Source organism: Ambystoma mexicanum, chromosome 12 (genome assembly GCF_040938575.1).
Source record: "Ambystoma mexicanum isolate Mex_15411 chromosome 12, UKY_AmexF1_1, whole genome shotgun sequence".
NCBI classification, from domain to species: domain Eukaryota; kingdom Metazoa; phylum Chordata; class Amphibia; order Caudata; family Ambystomatidae; genus Ambystoma; species Ambystoma mexicanum.
This window is the reverse complement of record NC_090936.1, coordinates 297,211,243-297,237,678: the sequence shown is the minus strand read 5'-3', so window position 1 is coordinate 297,237,678 and position 26,436 is coordinate 297,211,243. Positions and strand designations below refer to the sequence as shown.

The following is a 26,436-nucleotide window of genomic DNA, read 5'->3' as shown; positions in this document are numbered from 1 at the left end:
TTGGTATGCCTGCACACTGATTGGATGAGAATCGCCAGAAGCACCAACACTAAACCTAAAACCACTGGTTTGCCTGGCCGCCCATAAGTCCTCACACCACACGTCTGTGTACTTTCATCCTCCTTGTGTCACAGAATTGCTCTGGACCTGGTGCCTTTTATTGCCCTGCAGAATCAATTGTGTCACAGGAAGCAATCTGGGTAGAAGGCACAGGAAGAACAAGGTCAAATATAACAAGGTGAGCGCAGAACTGGGAATAGTAGGAGCTGCAAAGTATAACAGCGAAAACTTGTAAATACTTAAAGAAATAGGGGGTGTGGACCCTTCCGCATAGAAGAGCGCCAACATCACAACAGAAAGAGTGGGCTGTTTTTTGGAATCGAGAGGCAACGTTTGCAGGCTGCGCGGGGAGGTTTCAACGCAAGCACTAGACTCCTGGGGCGAGCTGCGTCAGCTTGATGCCGAGTAATTGGGACCAGATATCGGATAACAACCGAAAGAGCATGGCCTGGCAGATGGTCATGGAGGCCTATGTCAGGAGTGAGGGGATGGCATAGGTTAACAGGGTGTCAGAGGACGAAAAAGCCCCACCGCAGGTGAGCCAACAGGAGGAGGATCCTATTTTTGCTGCAATTGCCGCACTAAAAAGCGGCATTGGTGAACAAGATTGACTCGGTCATTGTAGATGTGGGCCTACTGCTGCGAGGGAATCGCAAGGCGCTTGGAAGCAGCGGGACAGCGGGTGAAGGACAACACGGCTAGCATCAGTGGCACCCAAACTCAAGTGGAAGACCTGATGAGCAGAGTGAGGATACTAGAACACTGTGCAGAAGATGCTCTTGGCCTCCCAGAGAGAGTGGAAGGCAGAGAACCAACAGCCTATGTGGAAACTATGCTCATGAAGGGGGGCCCTGGCACATGACAGGGATTTACACTTCAACGAGCGCACAGGCCACTGGCGAGGAGAACCCACCCCCCACTCCTGTGAACCCCCCATACCAATGATTGCAAAGATCATGAATTATAAGGACTGGGAAAGTATACTTGCATTTTCCAGAGAAGGAGGGACCACCACAAGGGGTCCTCAAAGATGGCGATATATCGAATTACACCACCCTGGTGCAGAGACGAAGAGCAATGTTCGGTCCAACAAAGGAGAGAGTTCGGAGGGCAAACCTGCGCTAATCGCAGATTTATCTGGCAAAATGGAAGGTTTTACATAACGGCAGATGGCATTCTTTCGAAAGCACAGAGCACAGTCCTGGATGGACAGACAGGGGATTCCGGAACTTCCGAGGAGGAGGACATAATGTGCCATGATTTGGACAGTTGAAACATTAAGGGGTGGTTGCCAACAGCCAGGAGCAAAATAAGAAGGAGCATGCGCAATAGAGACACAGACGCAGGGCCCCTGCCCTGACAGCCGACTCTACACGTGACTGTTGCACATCCCCACTTATATCTTCAGATGCCAGTTTTAGGGCATCAACTGCTACATACCACGCAGACAGAGGGGTGCCGGAAAGGCAGCTGAGCCTGAGCAGGCACACTGATGCCGGGCTGTTTGCTCCAGGGGAAAGTTGTTGGGGTATTTCCCTGGTTTGGGTGAGGAGGATTCCAGGTTTAAAGTCTCCCGGGTTGAGGGGGATCTTCTGGATAGTGGACAGGTTAAAATGTGATTGAGGGGACACTCGCGGACATTGCAAAAACATGAGCAGCGAGCAAACAGTGGGAGGCTGAGGAGGGACTGGAATTAGCCAGTGAGAAAGAGGGGAGGACCGGAGGCGGGAGGGTTGGGGGGGAGCAATTTGTAACGAAGATGGCTGGAGGCTTAACACTTAAAGTGTTAGACCTCAACACTTAAATTAAAAGGCTGTGGGTACATGCATAATTAATGAGAGTGGGAATACAGGTGGCATTACTACAGGAGACACCTCACAGTGGATAGGCAGGCAATGATGGCAAGGAAATGGAGTGGGAAACTGTTTGGTTCCACATTCTCAGCATATGCCAGGGCAGTTCTTACATGGGTGGCGACAACAGTCCTTTCCAGTCGCTTGAGACTAAGGGGGATGATGAGGGCAGAATGGTCTTGGTGTATGGAATACGGGAAAATAGAGAAGTAGGTTTTGTGAACACGTATGCCCCTAACCACGATGTCAGTGTTCTCACCGATCTTTGTACACACAACTCCCATGTACTGGCGTGCCACATGGTTCGGGGCGGGGGGGTTACTTCAATTGCACTCTCAACCCTACATTGGACAGATCAGATATGAAATATTGTAAGCCGGCACCACCGGCTAAGCCCCTGGGTTCCCTGTTGCAGCATTTGGGGTTGGCGGATATTTGGATGGAGGTTCATTAAGAGGGGCTATTCCCATTTTTCAGCTGTGCAGGACGTATACATGCGCATTGAGTAAGTCTTCACTGGGAGGGAGACGGAGCGTCTGTGGCTGCAGAGTACAAAGAAAAGGTCCTCTCCGACCACGCCCTGCTAATTACAACGTAGCTGGGAACCTTGCCCAAACCCCCGATCCCTACTTGGCAACTGAGGGCAGAGGCCCTGAAGGATGACGCTTTTACCTGTTATTTAGAGTACAGGATAGTGGAATATTTTGATACTAACATGCGAAGTGTTGAGGGCCCCGGCACCTTATGGGAATCATTTAAGACAGTCATCCGAGGGGCGGAAATTTTGAAGATGGGCGGCCTCTGGAAGGAAATATTGCAGACCTTAACTCAAACCGAGAAAGCTATTGCAGCAGCGGAGGGCGCTGGAGATGAGGGAGGCGAAGGGTCTGCGGGGCTGACTGAGCTATGCCAAAAATGTATTGCTGAATGGTAAAGGTAGGGTAGACTGGAATATGAGAAATCTACGCAGAGGGAGCAAGCGGAGGGAGACAAACCAGGGAGATTGTTGGCATGTTTGTGTTGGAGAGAGGAGCCGAGAAGAACAAGTTACTTAGCCCTGGTAAATTTCTTTCGACTGCATGTTCCTCCCACGTATTCCTCAGCTTTGATATTCAGGTCTGCTTGAAGATTACTCTGGAAAATATGACACGACATCAACGCTGATCTATACTGGCATGCGCGCTGACCGTTACCTCTGTTTTTAGTTTTTGCCCTCCTTAAGTAGCATGCTGTGTCTTGACTTTGCGAGAAATTAAGGTGTAAGACACGGAAATTCCAGGCAAGAGGGGATGGAAGGGCGATGAGGAATACGTAAGAGGACCATCTAGTCGAAAGAACGTTATCAGTGGTAAGTAACTTGTTCTTCGAATGGATTGTGCCCTCCTATGTATTCCTCAACTTTGATATACTCACAAAGCAGTTTGAGTTTGGTGGAGGGTGCTAAGAAGAACAAGTTACTTTCTTACCTGGTAACGTTCTTTCGATGGGATGGTCCGACAACGTATTCCATATCTATGACATGTAATCACCACAGCTGTGCTGCTTCGGAAACTTTTTTCGGCGTCTGCGTCCTGCGTCGATGACGTCGATGCGCCGTCGTCGAGGACCTCCTCCGACGTCCGACGTCATCCGATGTGATGAGTAGGACGCACAACGCCCGTAGCCTCAGTTGTAGTTTTTTCCCCCAGAACGTGTGACACTAGCCAACTGCCAGTCAGACACAAAGCCTTGCGGAACGTAAGCTGCAATCGCAAAGAAATTCTGCAGCGGGGAAGGCAGGGCGGGAGCGATATGGAATACGTCGTCGGACCATCCCATCGAAAGAACGTTACCAGGTAAGAAAGTAACTTGTTCTTCGAGGGGATTGGGTCCTCCGACATATTCCATATCTATGACAGACTCCCAAAGCAGTACCAGAGCAAGGAGGAGGGAAAGAATTTAGAATCAAAATTTAGAATAGCCAATCAAATAGCAGAGCAAAGGACCGCCTTGCCAAAGGCCAGATCCTGTGCTCGGATGGAATCAAGGGAATAGTGACGTACAAATGTATGTATTGAAGCCCAGGTGGCTGCATCACAGATGTTGCAAATAGGAACACCCCTCTGCAGGGCAGTAGATGCAGTCATACCCCTGGTAGAATGGGCCCGCAAGCCAGCCGGTGGGTCCTTACCCGCCAAGCGGTAGCACTCCGAGAATGGCCAAAATAATCCAGCGAGACAAAGTCTGTTTCGTCACAGCTTGCCCTAAACGCTTTGCAGCGTAACCAATAAAGAGTTGATCGTCCACTCTGACCCGGGACATGCGTGAAACATAAAAGCTTAAAGCTCTCCTAGGATCAAGCCTATGGAGCCTCTCCTCTTCCTTACCAGGATGCGGAGGAGGATAGAATGCCGGAAGAACAACCTTCTGGGCCAAATGAAATTCCATCACTACCTTCGGAAGAAAAGAAGGACGAACTCTAAGGACAACCCTGTCCTTGTGAAATACAGTGAAGGGTGGCTTAACTGAAAGTGACTGTAACTCACTCACTCTGCGAGCGGAAGTAACCGCAACTAAAAACACAGTTTTCAGAGTTAACAGCCTCAAAGGGCAAGAATGTAAAGGCTCAAACGGAGCACCCATAAGAAACTTAAGAACAAGGTTTAAATCCCAACCGGGCACCAGGAAAGGTGACGGAGGGAACACATTAGTGAGCCCTTTCAGAAACTGTGAAATTAAAGGGATTTTAAAGTAAGAACACTCTTCAGACGAGCGCTTAAAGATGGACAGCGCCGCCAGGTAACCTTTAATGGTACCCACTTGCAAGCCCCTGTGGGCCAAAGAAAGTAAAAAGGACAGAACCATGGGGATGTCACATGCAAAAAGATCCACATTCTGAACTTGGCACCAGTCGCAGAACTTACGCCAACGGCAACGGTACAGAGACTTTGTTGCTGGCCTTCGGGCCGAAAGCAACACCTCCATCACGTCTTCAGGGAGGTCCCAATCCTTATACCTCAACCTTTCAGAAGCCAAGCGTGAAGGTTGAGGGATCTGACCTCTGGATGGAGAACCTGACCCCGCTCCCGTGAGAGCAGATCGTCTCGGTAGGGAAGACGACGCGGAGGGCAGATGGACAAGTCGAGAAGGTCCGGGTACCACGTCCTCCGAGCCCACGCCGGAGCAATGAGGATCATCCGGGAACCGAACTTCCGTAACCTCCGCAGCACTTGCGGGATGACGGGGACTGGAGGAAACGCGTACAGCAGAGGGAACGACCACTCCACCACAAACGCGTCTCCTAAGGCTCCTTTTGGAGGAAATTCCCTCGAGCAAAACCTTTCACACTTCCGGTTGACACTGGAGGCGAAGAGATCCACTTGAGGGGTCCCCCAAAGGGCGAAGATCTCCAGGAGAATCTCCTGAGCCAACTCCCACTCGTGAGAGATCGTGCTCTGCCTGCTCAGAGCGTCCGCCGTCACGTTTTCGTCTCCGGCCAGATGAACTGCCGAGATCGAAACATCCTGCTGGATGGCCCAGAACTCCAGCTGCATCTCCTCCCTGCACAGAGGAAGAGACCCTACCCCCCCCCCTTTTTGTTGAGGTAGTGCATGGCCACTGTGTTGTCCATCAGGATCAGGACACTCTTTCCTCGCACAGTCGGCAGAAAAGCCTTCAGGGCTAGCCTGACGGCCCTCAGCTCCAACAGATTGATATGGAGTCTGGACTCCGACGGAGACCAACGACCGCTGACTGTCAGCCCGTTGGCATGAGCTCCCCAACCCGTGAGGGATGCATCCGTCACGATCGTCACCTCCGGCCAGGGAAGCCAAAAAGGAGCCCCCTTCATCAAGTTGCCTTCGACGGCCCACCACCGAAGGTCCCGGGCGACCGAGGGCGGCACCTGAACCGGGTCCAACATCCTGCCGGAGGACTGCGACCATTGCGTCTTGAGCGCCCACTGCAAAGATCTCATCCGCAGGCGAGCCTCTGGCACCAGAAGAATGCAGGATGCCATGAGGCCGAGCAGCCTCAAGAACTCGAACGCTGGGAGCGTCTGGGCATGCTGAAACTTGTGCACCATCTGCTGAATGTGAAGAGCCCTCACCTGGGGAGGAAAACACTGCCCCAGGGAAGTGTCGAGCACTGCTCCGATGTACTGGAGCCGCTGTGTTGGCGTCAAATGGGACTTCTTTAAATTGAGGGAGAAGCCCAGCCTGTGAAGGGAGTGGCAGGTGACGGACAGATGATCCAGGACTTGCTCGGGAGAGCTCCCCCTGATCAACCAATCGTCCAGGTAGGGGTAGACGTGAATCCCCCCTTGCCTGAGATGCGCTGCCACCACCACCACGAGCTTGGTGAAAACCCTCGGGCGGAGGTCAATCCGAACGGCAGGACCCAAACTGAAAGTGCGAGTTGCCAACCGCGAACCTCAGGTACTTCTTGTGCTTGGGATGGATCGGCACATGGAAGTAAGCATCCTTGAGGTCGAGTGACAGCAACCAGTCCTGAAGCTGAAGGGCCTGGAGGACTTGAGAGTAACCATCTTGAACTTGTCCTTCCTGAGGAGTTTGTTCAAACCGTGCAAGTCCATGATGGGTCTCAATCCCCCGTCTTTCTTCGAAATCAAAAAATAAGGGGAATACCATCCCTTGTTCCTCTCCGCTACAGGCACCAGTTCTATGGCGCCTTTCTCCAGCAGGGCCTGAATTTCCTGCGCAAGGAGCGGATCCGGACTCTGCAAAGAGAGGTTCCCCGGTGGATTGTCGCGAGGCCTGTGCCGAAAGGGAAGACAGTAGCCGTGGGTTATGATCTCCAGAACCCACACATCTGAAGTAATGGCTTGCCACTCTACAAGATGCTGCGCCAGCCTTCCCCCAACCGGCGAACCATGGGACATGGCCTCATGACTGAGTGGGAGCGGGCGCGGCGTTACCTGAGGGCAAAGAGGCAACTGCCCGAGCGGCCTTGGCACCAAGGGTACCCTTTCGTCCACCTCTGGTACCCCTGCGTTGGCCTCTTTGACTGCCAGCTCCTCTCGCTTTACTGAAGGACGAGTAATAGCGAAAGGAACCACCCCTCCATTGCTGTCCCCTAGGACGAAAAGGCAGAGGTTGGCGAACTGCAGCGCCCAACAACTTCGCTGCAGCTTTCGAGGTCTGCAACCTCTCAAGGTTCTCGTCAGCCTTGCTGCCAAAAAGGTGTTCACCGTCAAAGGGCATGTTGAGGAGCCGAGACTGCACATCAGGATCAAACCCCGACTTCCGCAACCACGCAAACCTGCGTATCACGGTGCTCGCCGCCATGGACCTACTGATGCATTCAGCTAAGTCCAAACCCGACTGAACGGACTCACATGGCATCCTTACCATCCTGGACCATAGCAAGGAAACCATCCCGTTCGTCCCCTTCGGGAATATGTTCAGCCGCTAACGCAACACAGTTCCACAGAGTGTGTGTGAAACGAGACAAGGCACAAATGGAGTTGGCCGCCTGAAGCGCCATACCACCAGAAGAAAACACTTTCTTCGCCCAGCCATCAAAACGTTTGTCGTCCCTATCAGGAGGGATGGTAGGGTATGACGCCTGCTTTGCCGGGGCCGCCTGCACCACCAAACTCTCCGGAGTAGGGTGCCTGGTCAAGTAGCAGGGGTCGCTACTGGCTGGACGGTATTTTTGCGACAAGGATCTGCCCACCGCCGGGAGACTCTCCGGAGCAGTCCAAGCCGCCGCCACCCTTCTCTGTAAAGCCATATGGAACGGCAGTACCGGATCAGTTGGGGGACCAACATCAAGGATGTCCGTCAGATCATCCTGCACAAACTCCCCTGGGGGAGCAGACCATCCCAAGTACTCAGAAACCCTAGCCATAAGGCGCCGGTACGAGGAATCGGCATGAGAGCCAGGCTCAGGCCTACAAAACTCCACCTCCGGAGAGGTGTCCAGTCCACTGGCATCATGCAGTGACTGTCTCAAATCGTCAAACTGACTATGGCCCGAGACAATTTCATCTGGAACCTGACTAGGAACCAGGCCATCAGAATCCTCATCCGCCTCTGAAATATAGTCCAGGTGGCGAAAAGAAGGCACCCGAGAGTGCTTGCTCTTAACCAGAGCCTTCCTAGGGGGTTCTCCCGTGCCACGGGGTACCTCCGACACGAAAGGCGTCGATGGCGTCGAGCGAATCGGCGCCGGCGTGGAGAGAACCGGCATCGGTGCCGAGAGGATCGGCGTCGAGGAAATCAGCGTCGACGTCAGATGCAGCGCCTCCAGCATCGGCAGCGTCGACACAGCCCTCGAAGCCGGAGCCCCGAGCGTGTCCCTCGACGACCTGAGCATCGACGGCTTCGACGACTTCCTCTGAGCCGGAGCCTCGAGAAAGCCTGTCGACGCCCCAGACGTCGATGTCTTCCTCGAAGACCTCACAGGTGCATGCGGTCTCGAACGAGTCGAGGACCGGGACCTGGAACGGGTACGTCGAGAAAGAGTCTCCTTGTCCGAGCGGGACCTCTCTCCCGTGACTCGTGCCGACCACTCTTGCGAGCGGTGTCTCTCGACCTCTCACGATCGACCCCACTCGGGGGCGCGGACGGCTTAGTACCCTGCGACTCAAGAATCGCCAGCATTTTCTTCCCGAAGGAAGCCCATTCCTCCGGCGTCGCACGGCTGGTGGGGTAAGCGACGTGCCGGGCAGAGTCCTCCGAAGAGGACCTGGAAGACGATCGGTGTCGGCGCTTCCGAGATGCCTCGAAGAGGCTGAGGAGTGGCTAAACCGACTCCTAGAAGGAGACCCACGAGACTTCCGACGATGACGCGGAGAGTCACCCCTCGAATCATCCGTCGAAAGCCCCGCAGACTTCGACTTCCTGGGCTTGGACACCCGACCTACCGACAACAACTTCTTACGTTCGCGTAAGGCTTTGGACGTGAGCGACTGGCAGTCGATACAGTCATCCGTGTCGTGGGCCTCCCCGAGGCACCAGCGGCAGGCGTCGTGCGAGTCCGTCCCCGACATCTTGGACCCACACTCCCCGCACTTCTTGAAACCCGGACGCGGGGTCGAAGACGAAGTAGAAGACATCTTCACACGAAGGAATTTCACAAAAGGAACAGGTTCGAAGAACCGAGAAGAACAGAACTCTAAAGAGTTGAGGCGTGAACCGAGAATCACGAAGCAACACGTTAGCGGAAAAAACGGAACTGAGGCTACGGGCGTCGTGCGTCCTACTTATCACATCGGATGACGTCGGAGGAGGTCCTCGACGACGGCGCATCGATGCCATCGACGCAGGACGCAGAAAAAAGTTTCCGAAGCAGCACAGCTGTGGTGATTACATGTCATAGATATGGAATACGTCGGAGGACCCAATCCCCTCGAATTTACTTTATTTGTTAATGTTATGGGGACAGCTTTGCAAAATGTGGCTTCCTCTCCTGAAAAAGAATCTACACAGTACAATATACTAAATGTATACAGGGACAGCAATGTTGCCGCGCTGCAAACGTCTCTCACTGGTACACTTCTTTCAAGAACCAATGAAGCAGTCACTCCTCCAGTAGAATGTGCTCAGACCTTCAGGTTAATCCTTGCAAGCCAATGAATAATACTCAGTTATGCACTAACAATCTATTCAAACAGCAGCGGTACAGGCATTTAGTTACTGGTCTTCTCGCCGAAAGCAACAATTCCATTACGTCTCCCAATCTTTATATCTCACCCTTTCAGATACCAGGCGTGAGGGTTGAGAGTCCTGATCTCTGGGTGAAGAATGTGACCTCCCTCTTGCGAGAGTAGGTCCTCTCTTTGGGGAAGACGAATGGGCAGATGGCCATTTCCAGAAGGTCTGGGTACAACGTTCCGATGGCCCAATCCGGGCCCAAGAGGATCATGGCTTTTTCCCAAACTTACTCAACCTCCGTATTACGTGAGGAATGATGGGGACTGGTGGAAACCCATACAGGAGTAGAAATTCCCAGTCCACTACGAACGCTTCTCCTAGAGCTCCTCTTTGGAGCAATTCCCAGGAGCAGAACAGCTCGGGCTTTCGGTTGACACTGGTCGCGAATAGATCCAATTGAGGGGTTCCCCAAAGGGCGAAGATCTCTTGAAGAATTTCCTGAGCTAGTTCCCACTTGTGGGAAATCGTGCTCCGACTGCTCAGAGCGTCTGCCGCTGTGTTCTTTTCTATGGCTAGATGAACTTCCTTCTCTTAGTGCCAAGAACCAGAGCTGCATTACCTCTCTGCACAGGGGCAGTGACCATACACCCACTTTATTGTTGAGGTAATGCATGGCCATGGTGTTGTGCGTCATTATCAGGACTCTTCCCCCGTATTGAGGGCAGGAAGGATATCAGCACTAGTCTGATTGTCATCAGCTCCAAAGGGTTGATTTGGATTCTGGACTCCGACTGAGACCAGTGTCCGCTTATTGAAAGCTCTCATGTGCGCTCCCCATCCTGAGAGGGAGGCGTCTGTCACAACTGTTGTCTCTGTTCATATTTGCTAAAATGGTTCTCCTCATCGCATTTTCTCGCCGGCCAACGATAGGAGATCCTGGGCGACCTTTGTCAGGACCTGAAGGTGGTCAGTCATTCTGCCAGAGAATTGAGACTACTGGGACCCGAGAGCGGACTAAAGGGATCTCAGTCTCAGACTGGCTTCTGACACCAGAAAAATGCAGGATGCCATGAGACCAGCAACCTTAGGAAGTCGTAGATCAGAAGACGTTTGACACGCTGACATTTTTGGACCATCTGCAAAAGATGTTGATCCCTTTACTCGGGTGGCAAAGCTTTTCCCGGGGCTGAATCCAGGATTGTTCCAATAAATTGAAGCTTCTGAGAGGGTGTCAAATGGGACTTCTTGAAGTTCAGGGAAAAGCCCAGCTCGTGAAGGAGGCGGCAGGTCCGACAGATGATCCGGACACTGTTCGGAAAAACCGCTCGAATCAGCCAGGTATGAGTAGATGTGAATCCCCCCCCCACTCCTCCCCTCAGACTTGCTGCCACCACAGCCATCATTTTGGTGAAAACCCTTGGGGCAGAGGTGAGCCCGAATGGCAGAACTAAAAGCTGATCATGAGAACTGCCGACCACGAACTTCAGGTACTTTCTGTGCTTCCAATGTATTGGCACATGAAAGTAAGCATCCTGGATGTCCAATGACACCAACCAATCCTGGAGTTGAATGGCCTGAAGGATCTGCAAAGGAGTTACTATCTTGAACTGGTCCTTCCTGAGGAACTAGTTCAAGCATCTCAAATTCAAGATGGGTCGCACTCCACTGTGCTTCTTTGGGATTAGAAAGTAAGGAGTGTATCAACCTTGGGTCTTCTCTGCTACAGGTACCAATTCTATCGCACTTTTCTCCGAAAGGGTAAAAATCTCCTGTTGGAGGAGCTGATCTGGAACCAAGGTTGATTTTGTTCTGGGGGGGGGGGGGGATAAGGAGGTCTTTTCAGGAAAGGTAGGCAGTACCTGTCTGCTACTGTTTGTAGGACCCATGCATCCGTAGTTCTGCTTCGCCAACTCTGGACATGGTAAGACAGTCTGTCCCCTACCACAGTTTTGTGGAGTTTAGGAGTCATTTTGCTGTTCCACCTGCAGCCGAGGGGAACTCCGCGGGGGCTGAACAGGGAGTCCTTCCTTCCTCTACCTTTCCAGGATAGGGTCTTCTTTGACCTCTTTGTGAAAACTGACCTCTTCCTCTAGATATGGAGGAATAGAAACGAATGACCTCTCCATCCTTGACCTGCAGATTGAGGTTGTCTCCTCGCCGCCCCTAAAGATTTTGCCGCAGCGCTAGAAGCTTGCAGTTTTTCTAAACTGCCATCGGCCTTCTCCCCAAAAAGAAAACCGTCAGACAGCATGTCTAGTAGACGTGCCTGGACGTCTGCTGAAAATCCAGATTTTCTCAGCCAGGACATGTGGCGGGAGTACTGTGGTGGCAGCCATGGCTCTACTGGTCGAGTCCACTGTATCTAAACTAGGACTGTAGAGATTGCCTCATGGCATCATTGCCATCTTGTATAGTCTTAAAAACCCTTCTCACTCTGGAATGTATTCTGCTAAAGCAGCTACACCCCAAAGGGTGTGTGTATTTCGCTAATGCACTGGTTGCATTGGCAGATTTTAATGCCAAACTTCCCGCAATAAATACTTTTACCCCAAGAGTCAATCCTCCAATATTCCTTATCTGCTGGAGCAGAAGGAAAGGCAGCAGCCTTTGAAGATGCTTGTTGCTGCTTGAACCACTAAACTTTCAGGCGTTGGGTGCATATTCAGAAACAGGATCTACGGAAGCAGTCTTGTATTTCCTTGGCAATAACCTATTAACAGATGTAATAGAATATGGTTCCAACCATTACCCTTACTCTCAGGGCTGCATGGAATGGTAACACAGCTTCCCTAATTGGTCCACTGTCAAAGATGTCATTGAGATAATCAGTTTCCACAATGGCCTCAGGTCTGGAACATCCCAGATATTCAGCTACTTTACCAATAACAATGCTGTAAGAAGGTTGAGTATAACCAGCTTTATAAAAGCATAAAGCTGTAACAGCATTACCAAATTCTGTTTCTGGCAAGGTTTTCCCCCACTACTGGTTTCCTTTAATGCATCCACAAGATTCTGCATCTTGGACTCAACTCAAATTAATTCTTCTGGAACATTTAGGTTTCCATATTCATTCCTAAAAAGGGGGCTGATCCCTCTTCCTCCTAATAATCTTCTGAGATAGAGCCCAGCTGCCTAAAGAAATCAGGTCCTGGAATGGGTTGGAACAATTTAGGCTCAGGAATAGATTTTTCAATCTTTGAGAGCGAAGAATGATCCAATGAGGTCGAAGGCGTCAATGTTTTATTCAAAACTGTTGACGAATGCGTCGAACACCTTATGTTGCTTCGAAAGCTCAATATTAATTACATGCCTCGAAGGTTCATGTGAAACATGAACATTTTGATTCCTTCGAAGAAGGCTTTGATGCCGTTAATGTTTCGAGGTAACAGACACTGGCTTTTTCTTGTGCGTTGAGGAAGATTCCTTCGATTTATGTCGAGGAACCGCTCTTAAGCGCACAAGAAGGGTACACCGGGGACTCTGTACCGGTCTCAATAGACGCTGAGGGGTGGCCACTTTTTCTCCGACTCCTTTAGAGGACCACTCAGCGGAGCGTGTCTTTTAGAAATGTCTCAAGCAGAAATTCGAGTCAGTTCTTTTTTGGGCAACTAACTTTTTTCAGTAGAGGAAGATGAAGACGACAACGAGGGCCTGCGACGCTGTGTCTTACCCTTTTTATGGGAAGAGGATGATGTGCGTTGTGAACCGGCCCTCGAACGTCTATGTGTTGAATGTTTTTTTTAACATGAGAAACATCTCTCGAGTCAGAGGAAGTTTCCTCTTTGAAGGAGTAAGGGCTGGGGATTTGCTGGAGGGCGTACCTGCATCATATTTCCCCTTCCTTTCCCTTTAGGCCTTAACCATCATCAACTGACACGAGTCATAGTCATCGACCTTGTGGGCCGAACCCAAGCACCACAGGCAAACATGGTGCAGGTCTGTAATCGACATCTTGGCCCCACAGTCGGAAAACTGCTTGAAGCCAGTCTTCAGTGAGGAGGGCATTCTCAAAGTAAAAGTAGTTTAATCGCTGAGGCGAGTAACTCCAAAGCATACAGCAATGCAGGAAAAAAAAAACAGTACTGAGGTTACGGTCAGCGCGCTTGCCAATATATATCAGCGTCAACGTCACAAAGGACGCTACGGAGGCAGTCGAGGACCAAGATTCGACCCTGCACGACGCTATGAAAAAACCTCTGAAGCAAGCACACTTTAATATCAAAAATGAGGAATGCGGGGGAGGACATGCCATTCGAAATATTATTTGCGATGTTGTCAATGCGGGGGGGGGGACATAGTGAAAACTCAGAAGGGATTAATGAACTGTAGTTCTCAGAAGAAAAGGTATTTAAACAAAGAAACGTCCACAGGCCTCCACAGTGACAGTGCTGGATGTCACAAACCAAAAAGCAGATGGCTGTATTAAACATATGGAGTTTACCAGACTCCATAAAATAATAGAAATAAAAATCCCAGCCACAGAAAAAGTTCCACTCACTCAGGAGATTAAAATCAAAAAAGTCCAGAATCCAGCAAAAGTGCTGAGGGTATCAGGTTGAGGGGAATTAGCCCAGAAACTGAACATTCTCACTAACAGTAGGTTTGCATCGAGTTCCCATTCATGTTCTTTGACAAACACCCTGCTTAAGTTGCAAGGCAATTGTGAACTCCTCGCACATGGTGTGCCTGAATGAAAATGTGTCTGCTTAAGCACATCTACCATATCTGCTGGGTGAGAGGTGATGTTTCGAAGGTGCTCCACCCTGTATGTTTATGTAAAACATGGCTGTAGTGTAGTCTGCGTTGATAAGGGAGCTCCTTTTTGGATGAAGTGCCTGTTAAATTGCATAGGCTCTACAGAAAGTCAAACAGGTCTATGTGCTGTGATGTCTGGTGCATTGTCCATGTACAGCATGTGATTCTAAGCAGATCACAAGCAGAAATAACATATCATTAATAGGTAAAATAGGGCACTTCTGAATTTACATTTACAAAGACGTAACATGAGTGCTACTTCCCCAGTTTGCATTTACAGGTATATGCTTTGCAAAGTTATTTTAGTCTTATTTGCCATCTAATAATACACTAATTTACCACAGCACAGAATCAATGGTATCCACTGCGTGAGGAACCTCAGGGTATCCTCCCATCTACTCCCCTTGGATCCTCTTTTCCGGTGGCCAGAGGAAGGTCATTGCTTATCACCTGGGTGGAGGGACCGCAGGGAGAGGATGTCTTCAGGTGAGGCATGGTATCCCCTTTCCCTTGTCAGAATGCAACCTCTCCCCCCCGTCCCCCCCCCCCCCCCCCGTCTGCCTTGGTAGGTTATCTGCACCTCTTTCACACACACCAACTGTCCAACATTCATATTCCTTTAAGATTTGGACGAGGAAGAAGCAGCTGGGAGTAATGCACACTTCCATTGGTGCACACCATTTTGGTACTGAGACGAATAAGAGGACTGCAAAGCATCACTTCAATGGTCAGTCAAGTCCCACTAATAAAACCAGCTATGGTCAGGCAAAGGACTTGCGCCAGCAGCCAATTGATAGGCTACAGGTGCATAAAAGGAGAGAGAGAGGCGAGAGGAAAGAGGAAACCCGCCTTAGAACAAGGACGCGGCAACCCGACATGGAGCAGGCTGGAGAGGGGCCTGTGAAAAGGACGCCGAGCCCTGCAGAAGAGCCAGGAGGACGCGGAGGCCAGAACGGACAACCAGAGGACAGAGAACCCTGCAGAACCCTGTGGCATGTGTCCACAGATGGAGCTGTGGGACACAGAAAAGTCCACGGCGTCTCAGACCGCAGCAGCAGGTTTCGGAGGTAGAGCGTGCTGCTAGCCGGAGCTTCTGACAAGTGAAGGGAGAAAGAAAAACAGTGGAGAAACCGAAGGCCCCGGGAGAGCGGCCGCAGACCGGTGAGTGACAGAGGGAACACTCACGTCGGAGCGCTCCAGGGGCTGAAAACATGTAATGAATGGGTCTGGAGACCAAATAGAAGATTAATGAATACAGAACTAGCTGCAAATAGCGAAGATATGTAAAGTACATGAAAAATACAGCACAAATCAAAAGTAACGTGCATGTCTGAACACACAGTGAGAATCAGTAATAAAAATTGATTGGCAATGTGAAAGTATGAGCCAAGTGAAAAGCACAGTGTGAAGGTCAAGCTGTGCCAGATTCAAGAGACTGCCAAGGAGAGGTATAAAACAAAGTGGACTAAAACAAGGTTCAGAGAGGAGGCCTGAGCTGGCAAGGAAGTCCACTGAGAAACACTGAACATCACAAAATGCCATGGGTTATCATTTGCGTGACCTGTAATGGGAGGATCGTGTGGTCAGACAAATGCGCCTAGACCGAGTCAACCTTACTTGGAGTGAACCAAAAAAAGTCAAGCTCCTAAAGCTGTTATATCTAACAAGTGTTAAAGTGATTACAGAAAGGAGAAATTATGTTAACTGTTGAGAAACCTGAAAGGTTACCAAGTTGGTTAGACGTACCTATGGAAAGTCCAGATAATTGAACGGACTGTTTTTGAAGCTAGAAAAGCTGCCTTCTTGGAGAAGGAAACCCTGAGACTTTGTGAATTGTGTTAAACTTGGAGAAAGGAACCCTGGGGCCTCAGTTTGTGTTAGGCAAGATTGTATGCAGTACCCTTTGGGTGCACTACAACAACCCTGACAATAGGAACCCAACCTTTGGTACAAGTCTTGTACTACACAGGTTGGTAGCGTGTTCAGGGGTCAATGTGAGCTTTAGGGTAGTTACTCAGAGATTCACAGTGACAAGTATTCAAATAAACTCTAGACAGAAGGTTTCTTGATTAAATAATTATTAATTTGTTTAACAGTCAGGTAGAGTAACACTTCTTCAGAAGCGGGCATTATAAATCAACACACAACTACACTTCAAAATACACACTTAGTTTTCTAAATCAGTAAGTACCCTTTTGGGATAGCCCACAGACACTACCTACACCCTCGGGTGACTTCAATAGTTAGGGTGCTGGGGACATTAATATATCACTGTTGCATTTAGAATATTTTTGAGAGGGGTGTCAAAGAAAAAAAGAGGTTTCAGAATAATGCAAGTATTGACACAATTATTGTTAGGGAGAATTCTCAGAAATGTGCCAATTCCGCTCTGCCTTATGGACCTCCAGCAACTTTGCTGGATTTTGAGCACTTGAATTTTTAACCTGGAGAGAGTGAGACGCTTTTTTCCCCCCACTCTCTCATGTATATTAATGTGATTTTAAACTGTTTCTTTTGGTTGTGGAGTTCGACAAACTCCATAGGCATCATCTTTCACATTGTGTCACACAGCACCTTCAGTGCAGTAGCACATGGAAGTCTTCCAGATTTCCCAAAAGATTTAAATACCCTCTCTTGGCTAAACTACTGTTTCCAAGAGCAGTAAAGTGAAATTGACTTTACTTACATTTATAACTTTCTAGACCCAGCACACACTATCTCAACAGGGTACTGGAGGGGTTACTTCGTATCCCCTTTGTCTAGCTTCTCATGTAACATTTCTATGTTACCCTTTTCTCGATGAATGGCTGGTGGCAGTGGTTTACTTTTAACTACTGTTGTGTGCATTTACTGTGGGCTGCGTTTGCTGACTTGAAGAAGTGGACACTAACTTCACTAGACACACTTGAATCCCAAATAGATCAGAGGCTCACGGATATCAAAACAAGAGAAGAAGAATGTTGATTCAAAATCGATGATTTGGAAAATCACGAAAGGCGTAACAATCTAAGAATCTTCGGAATACCAGCAAGAGAGAGAAACAGAGCAAGACTTGAAAAAAATCACTCCAGGCGATCCTCAAAGTGTTATTTGAAGACAACACAGTAGATGAACCCAAAATAGAACGTATACACAGAGCCAGGGGAGCCGCAGGCAGCCCGAGGACAGTACTTGTGAGATTTCACAATTATTCAGATAGAGCGAGATACTTGACAAAGCTAGGAGCACCCCCCCCCAAATAGTTTATTATACAGCCAACGTGATGGTCTTTCAAGACCAGTCCTCGCTCACACCATAGCAATGCGGAGGAAATGTATATCCCTGACCAAGTGGCTTAAAGAAAAAGGAATTCGATATTGGTGGGGATACCCCTGCTCCCTCACATTTGCGCATGAAGGAAGTACAGTTAGACTGCAAACGGAGAAGGACATACGGAACTGCATAGCAGACCTAGTTGGCAACCTCCCCAACGACCGGAACCCGGATGACAGACCCCGCGATGACCAGCAATGGAAATTGCAGGTTCCCAGACGGCTCACCGGGAATCGGGAATGGAACAGTAAGAGTGGTAACCATCGAACAGGAGGGGTCTAGGACAGCGCTACCCCAGAGAATATTGAAGCTCCGACAAGGAAGAATCCCTGAAGGTGGTTGGAGCCCAAATAGGTCTCCAACTCCGATACACTACAGATGAACAATCCTGTTGATGCCATTATTGACTTCCGGATAGTCACTGGGTCTAGGATCGACGTGGTGAGTTAAAATATTTGTACCTAGTCATGACACTAACAGTTGGGCGATTGCTAGAAAGGTGGGCTTCACACGTATGAACAGCAGAATACAAAATGACTTCTGGAAATGAACACATGAGAAGGGGGGGCAGGGAAGGGTCAAGGGGGCTCACAGTTATTAGCGATGTTTAAAATTTGGACCGTGGGTTATATGCCCCACACTGGTGGTCCGAGGCTGGCTGGGTAAGATGTTCCAGCTGGATCGGATGCCAAAAGGGAAGGGGGGGGGAATGGGGAAAAGAACCAAGCAGAGTCATGGAGTGCCATAGACGAGAGCAAAGGTTGGTAGGTGCATGAGATCTCCGCAGAGCGATATAAACAAACGGGAGTACAATGTTGACACCACCCTCTGTTGATGCACGTGGGCTACTCTGGATCGGCACACTGAATGTGAAAGACTTAAATTCACCAAACAAAAGATCCCTAGTGTGCAGGGAATTCAGGAGAGCGTGCCTAGACGTGCTCTTCTTACAGGAAACAAAATATATGCAGGGAGAAGAGTGGAAAGTTTTACATACTAGAATGGGCACTGAATACTGGGGCTCCGGCCCCCAGAGAAAATACTGGTCAGGAAGGGACTAAACCTTTAAGTCTCCAAGACATGGACCGACCAGAAGCAGAGGGTCATCCTGGTAGTAGGCAGAATTCACAATATCACCCTTATCTTGGCAATGTTGTACTCCCCAAACACAGGACAGGAACGCTTCTTAAAGTGCAGTGTCCCGAAGATAATGCTAGAGGCAGCTGGACATACTATCCTGGGAGGAGACTTCAATCTATGGGCCGATCCCACCATAGACAGACAGGCAGGCAACCCAAATGCTGACCCTCTATCAGACGGAGGCCATGCGGAAGTAGTAGAGATGCTGCAAATCTATGGTTTACATGATGAAGTTGAAAGAGATTAAACGGCTTCCACAGGGAAAGGCACCCGGTAACAATGGCTACACTGCAGGGTTTTATAAAACCTTCATAACCCCCCCCCTTCCCTTTATGGTAGAGCTTTTCAATGACATCCTACGAACAGGATTAGCCCCCCCGATTCCGTCTCCCAAGCCTTGATCTCTGTAATTCCAAAAGAAGGAAAGGATCCCAAGCACTGCGACTCCTACCGTCCCATCTCCCTTCTTAATATAGATGTGAAGATATACACTTGAGTCCTACCAGCCAGGTTGGAAACTCATATGCCCTCCATAATCCACTCAGATCAAGTAGGATTCATAATGGGGCAACAGTGAGCGGACGGACACAATGAAGAAAACACTACACCTCATTCATGAATCACAGAAAACGACAGACAGCCTGGCGCTCTTGTCCATAGATGCTGAAAAAGCATTTGATAGAATGGAGTGGAGCTTTTTGGAAGCAGTCGTGACCAAGATCGAAATAGGTCCCACACTTCGTAGAGGAATTAAGGCAGTATAATACACAGCTGGTCAAGTGGCACAGCGAGTAGAGCGCTCGCTTTGACACCCGTGCAGAGCTTGCTAACGCACGTTCGAATCCCGGCAAGGCCAAACTCAGCTTTTCATCCTTCCGAGGTCGATAAATGAGCACCACACACCGTGGGTAATAAGCAGTGCTCAGATACCTGAAGGTTCGTAGCGCTATATAAATGCCAAATTATTATTATTATCCCCAAAAGCCTCGGTAATGATCAATTCTGAATACTCAAGGTGGGTTGACTTAAGCAGAGGAACGAGGCATGGCTGCCCACTTTCTGCAATTCCATTTGCCCTATCGGCAGAACCCCTGGCTTAAGTCCTCAGAGCAGATCCCCAAGTTGAAGGCCTCCGGACAGCCGGAAGAGAATAAAAGATAGCCCGCAGATATCCTACTCCACGTTCAAAAATCCCCTCACGACCATATCAAGGGCCATACTACTGATTGAGCAATATGGTGCCCTCTCGGGCTTCAAAATGAATAAGTCAAAATCAATAGTATTCACACTGAACAAACTGACCCCTGCAGACACCTCCACCCTCTCTACACTTGGACTGGTAATGGAAAGTAATGTCCTCCAATACCTAGGTATAAACCTCACTCGAAAATTAGAACACTTACACGAGGCCAATTCCCCCCCCCCCCCACCCAACTCCTGCCAGACTTCCATAGCGACTTAACCAAATGGCAAAAACTCACGATCTCCTGGATGAGAAGACTTAATGCGATTAGATGATCTGTCTTCCAAGGTGCTTATATCCATTCCAAATGCTCCCCATAATAATCCCAGACACATTCTTCAAGGTGGTAAAAAGAGCTTTAATTAAATTCCTGTGGCTAGGGAAAAAAAAACAAGAATATCTTATGACACCCTCACCCTGCCCAAAGAAAAAGGAGGCGTAGGTCTCCCCGACCTGCGACTATATTACAACGCAGTACAACTGAGGATATTAATCCCCCACCTGAGAGAAAAGAAAGAACTACAATGGGTACACATAGATCACCATAATCTGACCCCGGTGACACAGGGAGAATGGCTATGGGTTCCCAGACGCAAAATTACATGCAGGCTATGGACCCATCCGATACTAGGTACAATATGGGATATTTGGAGAGAAGGCGCAAGCATGAAGGGAGTCACTACATGGCCCTCCCCACTGAGCCACATTTGGTCCCCGGGTAAACGAGAGGAAATCAATGAACATCCTAGATTCCAACCATGGTTGACACGTGCCTGGAAAGGGTCGGGCAATTATGGAGAAATGGGACAAACATTACGATCAATGAACTCGAGGAAGCATTAGCGATCCGCCCAATTCCGGTATTCCTGTTCCTACAGCTAAAGGTTACCCTCAGGAGGAAAGAATGGGCTGAAGAATCCAACGAGAGCTCACCCCCTTTGAGAAGCTTCTAGATACAATGTCTGAGACAAAGGGCATGATTTCATGCATGTATAAAACACTATTAGAGGTGGGCAGGGGCTTGACTGGTAATTTCAAGCACAAGTGGGAAAGAAACCTGGGCATAGAACTAGACCCAAGCGATTGGGGTACCATCTGTAGGGGAGGGCCCAGGTATCAATAGCAGCACAATACAAAATACATGCCATTAAGCTCCTCCATAGATGGCAATACGACCCTCAGATTATCTAAAATGTACCATACAGGAAGCTCACTTTGTTGGCGCCAATGTGGGGAGCGAGCGGACTACTGGAACATGTGGTGGGGGTGCCTCAGCGCCAAGACATACTGGAACGAAGTCCTTAGCTGGATCAAAAGGGTTGATGGGATCTCCAGAGAAACTACCCCACTTCTGGTCTTATTCGGCCTCGAGCAGTCTGAGGGGGAGATGAATAAACTAAGGGGCATAGCGGCCACACTCCTGCTAGCCGCAAGAGCATGTTTGGCCACCAAGTGGAAAGTGGCCACACTCCCTAGCCTGAAGGAGTGGATTGCAGTGGCGACCCACATATACACAATCGAGCAAGTTACTGCTGCTCTCCACGGAAAAGCAGCCCAGAACGAAAATGACGTGGTGTGATTTTGTAAGGGAATATTTGAATTAACCCTCTTCGGTGCCTTAACCACAGGAAAATTGATAAACCTTGCGAAGCACACTTATAACTCTTCTTGATCTGAGCTATGCCACTGGGTGGCCCATGACCCCAAAACTACTGACTCATTGCTACTCAAACTGTCTGAACATTAATAACTATGCAGATTTACTACTCTCATTAACACCCAAACGCACCTGAAAAATGCAAAATGTACAACTCCTAATTGAGAATCTGCTCTGGGAGAGGGTGGGGGGGGGATTTCGGAAGGGGAAAATGTATTAGACAATTATGTTCAAAGGTTGAAGCTCAGGTAGTAGGGAAACATGATACGAACTTGAAATGTAGACAAATTTGCAAGTATCCTGTGTGTAAGAGTAATCCAACTATTCTGTATTGTTGAAAACTTAAATTTGAAAAAAAAAAATTCAAGTCCTCAAAATACAGCAAAGTCTCTAAGGTAGAGAGGAATTAGCACATTTATGAGAATTCTCCCTAACACTTTGGAACTGTGTTGAACATGGGGAAGGGTACCCCAAGGTCTTTTTGGTGCAACTGTTTAAACTTGGGGAAGGAGAACTGAAACGCAAGCCAAGAGCTGGAAGAAGCTCAGACCTTTATTTTGAACACTGTCTTTGGTTGCTGACATCCCTACACATTGACTATCTTTAGTTGTGAGGGCAAGAATAGGTTTTGGACAAAGCCAGACTTGAGTTGAACTTAATGACACAGGCTATCCTTAGTTTCTTTAGGTAGGAAAATTCCACCTTAGCATAGGGCAAGTTACGCCTTACTCCATCCTGACATTTAAGAAATAAACCATTTTATTTTAGTAAAGTGAATCGGTTATCTGTCTTACTTCATGGTGCCTTCACAACTGATAGCCCTACAATTATAAAATGGTATGACTGATGTGAGAAAGAATGGGTTTTGATTTTCAAACTCAAGATAACGTCCAGCTGGAGAAGTCACCACTCCGACGCCCACAAGGACAGTCTTCTGATAGCCACCCTTAACTATAAAGAAGCTGTACTCCAGGCAAAAAAAGATTCTTATAATAACCGCATTATGTCAGCACAGTCCAATACTAAGGAACTCTTTAATATCCTTAAGGAACTCGAGACACCTGCAGCCCCCCCCCCCTGACTCTTGCTCCAAAGACAACACTTGGTGCACCAATATTCAGTCAACACTCCTGGGTAAAATTGCTACCCTCCAATCTAAAATCAGGGACAAACAGAAATCCCTACAGCTTGACCAACCACCGACCACACCTACACTTAATACACATTTAACCTATCCGCATAAACCTTTCTCCTTCTCCCCACTCACTACTCTCGAAGTAGAACACATCATAAACAATTTAAAACCTTCCAATTGCCAAGGCGACCCCCGCCCAGCACCTATTATCAAAGAAGCATCTCATGAGCTAGCCCCGTTCATTACAGCATTCATAAATGCCTCTTTCAAGACGGGTATTGTCCGACAACCTAAAGGACGCATGGGTTATCCCACTCCTCAAAAAACCCTCCCTTGACCCTAATATCCCAACTAACTTCAGACCTATCACTATGGTCCCATTCCTGCTCGAGATCCTGGTCCGCGCAGCCTACCTGCAGATTCAGGATTACCTCGAAATAAACAATCTCCTGGGCTTAAGACAATCAGGGTTCCCCCCTAAACATGGCACAGAGTCAGCTCTGATCGACTTGAAAACTCAGATGGAGTCACTGAAGGACAATGGGAAGCTAGCTCTTCTCCTTCTCCTCGATCTCTCTGCGGCTTTTGATCTGGTCAACCACCAAATACTCTGCCAGCATCTCAAATCCCCAGCCCACTTCTCCGACTCTGCCAATGCCTGGATCCACTCATTCCTGAGGAATAGATCCATGAGGGTCTTCTCACCGCTGGCTTCAGCGGATCCCTCCCCCATTCACTGTGGCGTTCCTCAAGGCTCGTGTGTATCACCTATGTTGTATAATGTATTCACCAAGCCCCTCTTCGATGTGCTTGACTATCTGGGTGTCTCCTACACTAACTACGCGGACGACACCCAGATACTCATCCCTATCACAGGAGACTACACAGCTGACACCAAAGCCCTTAACGATGTTTACTCGGTCATCCAGGCCTGGATGGCACAGCACGAACTCTGCCTTAACGATGATAAGACTGAGCTCTTACTTTTAGGATCAAATCATCGGCTCAACAAACTAGACCAAACCTACAAGTCCTTCATTATTGACGGCAATGACATTAAAGTCTCCAAAGATGCTAAGACGCTAGGGGTCTATCTTGACTCCTCGCTTTCTCTGAACAGACAAATAAATGCAGTTAGGTCAGCTTCGGCCTATACCTGCAAACTTATCACTGCCTGTAGACCCTTCCTAAACTCCACCAACTGTATCACACTCGCCAGAACTCTTGTTATGGCCAAAATCGACTACTGTAGTGCTCTCTACCTAGGGACCAGTCAGTCTAATCTTAATAAATTGCAAACTGTACAAAATAATGCCTTAAGGGCAGCCTTAAACATCCCGAGACACTCTCATATCTCCTCCGTCAGATTGGACTTACGCTGGCTCCCGGTAAAACAGAGAATTGCCGTGAAAACCCTAGCTTTGACTCACAAATGTCTGAACAACAACGCCCCACCTTACCTGTCCACTCGCTTCTCACACCACACCTCCACTCGACCTACCAGAGCAGCCCAAACTCACAGCCTCATCGTGCCTAGATGCAAACTCCAAAAAGCTGGTGGGGTAAGCTTCCCCGTCCTGGCCTCCAAACTCTGGAACACCTTGCCCACACCTATCAGAATTGAACCATCATTCCACTCCTTCAAGAACAATGCTAAAACATGGTTGCTCTCCCAAGTCTCATGAGACCTTGACACAGTCCAGACTCCATGTGGGGTACAGAACTGAATATACATTTTCTCTCTGCTCTGTCCCTGTATTATACACTGTTAATGGTACCCTTCGGTACATGTATATATGCTGTATATTTTAGTAACTTCTGTAACTACTGCTTTTTGTAACATGTTTAAGAGTATGCGCCCGGTTGCCCCTAGGCCTGGTTTTTTGCGCTTTATAAATAAAATAAAATCAAAAAATCAAAATCAAAGTTAAGATCTACCCAAAGGAAATCAAACTTTTATGCCTTTAAGCTGAAATGATCGTCTTAGCCAAGAAGTATACGACACATGAAACTTACCAAAGCAAACTGATTCACTTGCACATACAACACTTCCACTTCTTTATCAGTGACCTCCGTAGTAATGCCTTTGCACTCCTTAAATGCCTCAAGGTAAGAGTGCAGCCACTGTTTCTGCAGAACTTTATCTGGGTAAAGGTTATAATCAACTTCATTAACACCTGAAAGAAAATTAAAATGGTTACAATAAAAATAAAATCAGGAACAGCATTTATTATAAACAAGACACTCCACTAGTGCTTTATTATGATCTATTTGTTCTATTTCTGCAACAAGCAATCTAAATAGAATGTATGATGAAGGATACCACTGTAAGGAGTAAGTTGCTTTCCTGAAACTCTAGATCTCCAACATTGGTATTTTATATAGATTAGCATATTTTGAATATTCCCCACTGGCATCTTAGGTACCCTTTGTTACATACTTCCTACTTTAACATTATGGAATAAACAGTACCTACCCTGTTCGTTTTGGGTCATTTTACTCTCAACCAATGGGACGTCAAATGCTCCACTCCCTCCCTTAAGGATATGTTACGATTCTAACCAGGTAAGGTGCATGTGCTCAACCTAATAGAGCCTTTTATGGGGACGGCAGAGGCTGCATGTGAATCTATGAAAGATATCAATGCTGGAGAATTGGAGTTACAAATAAGCAACTTAACCGTTGTTCAGAATTTGACCTTTCATAGATTCACAAGCTTTGAATAGAGTGCAAAGCAGTTTATACGTATGGAAAAAGTGATAGGTGGTAGGTAGTGACTGTTCACCTTATTGGAACAGATACTCTAGCACTGCTTGTCACACACCACCATCGCTTCTTGCTTGCACATACAAGCTTGGAGAGCATGCAAGTATAGCCAGGTAGCTGCCCATCCGGCTCAAGATGTAGCCACTGCTCTGGTAGACTGGGCATGGAACCTGTCCTCCTCCTCCTCCATGGGCCCCTCTTCCACCCCAATGTCTCTATTCCCAGTCCTATGCCCCTTCCCACTTCCTTTCTTTTTTCTTTAGCACTTACTCCTACCATTGTCTGTTGACTTGGACAGCAGCTTGTCCGTTCCCCCCCTTTTTCCCCCTCCTTGTCTTCCCCTCCCTTCACTATTCTGAATTGCCGTCTGTCCTCCTCCTCCTCCTCCTCCTCCTCCTCCTCCTCCTCCTCCTCCTCCTCCTCCTCCTCCTCCTCCTCGTTCCTTGCACTATATGAAATGTCGTCAGGCTTATTATGATAGTTATTTTTCACATTCTTAATTGTTTAAGGACTTGTAAGAATGTAACTGAATTCTCCCACATTCGCTCCCTGCTTGAAGCGCTTTGAAACACTGTATAGGCGCTATACAAAAACAATCCATTCAATAGTCAAGTCACCCATCATCCCTATTCTTCCTCGTCTCAGTGATTGCTGCCTCATCAACCTCACAGAAATACATGGAAGAGTAACATAGAAGTGTGTGTGTGGTATGAGACAAGGGGGTGTGAAGGAGTTGGGTGGAGGTCTGGAATACTGCGTTCTAGCAAGATGTTCAACCTGATCCCCAGAGGGGGAGTCGCTCCCTATGAGATACTCCCGCTGAGTACCACCCGCAGGGGAACTGTCGGGTAGCAGCCTCGCCCCTCTGGCCTCATGGGAAGGGGCTCCCCCTCTGGGAGAAATGACATCTCAGGATT

General features: G+C 48.5%; 1 protein-coding gene across 1 annotated transcript in view; it reads right to left on the bottom strand.

Annotated features, from left to right (window-relative positions):
• Positions 1 to 26,436, bottom strand: part of ETNK1 (ethanolamine kinase 1) — a 408,601-nt gene that overhangs the window by 159,214 nt on the left and 222,951 nt on the right. The window contains exon 6 of the mRNA XM_069628458.1: positions 24,770 to 24,930. Coding sequence (XP_069484559.1) covers positions 24,770 to 24,930 — 161 coding nt within the window. The remainder of the gene's footprint in view (positions 1 to 24,769; positions 24,931 to 26,436) is intronic.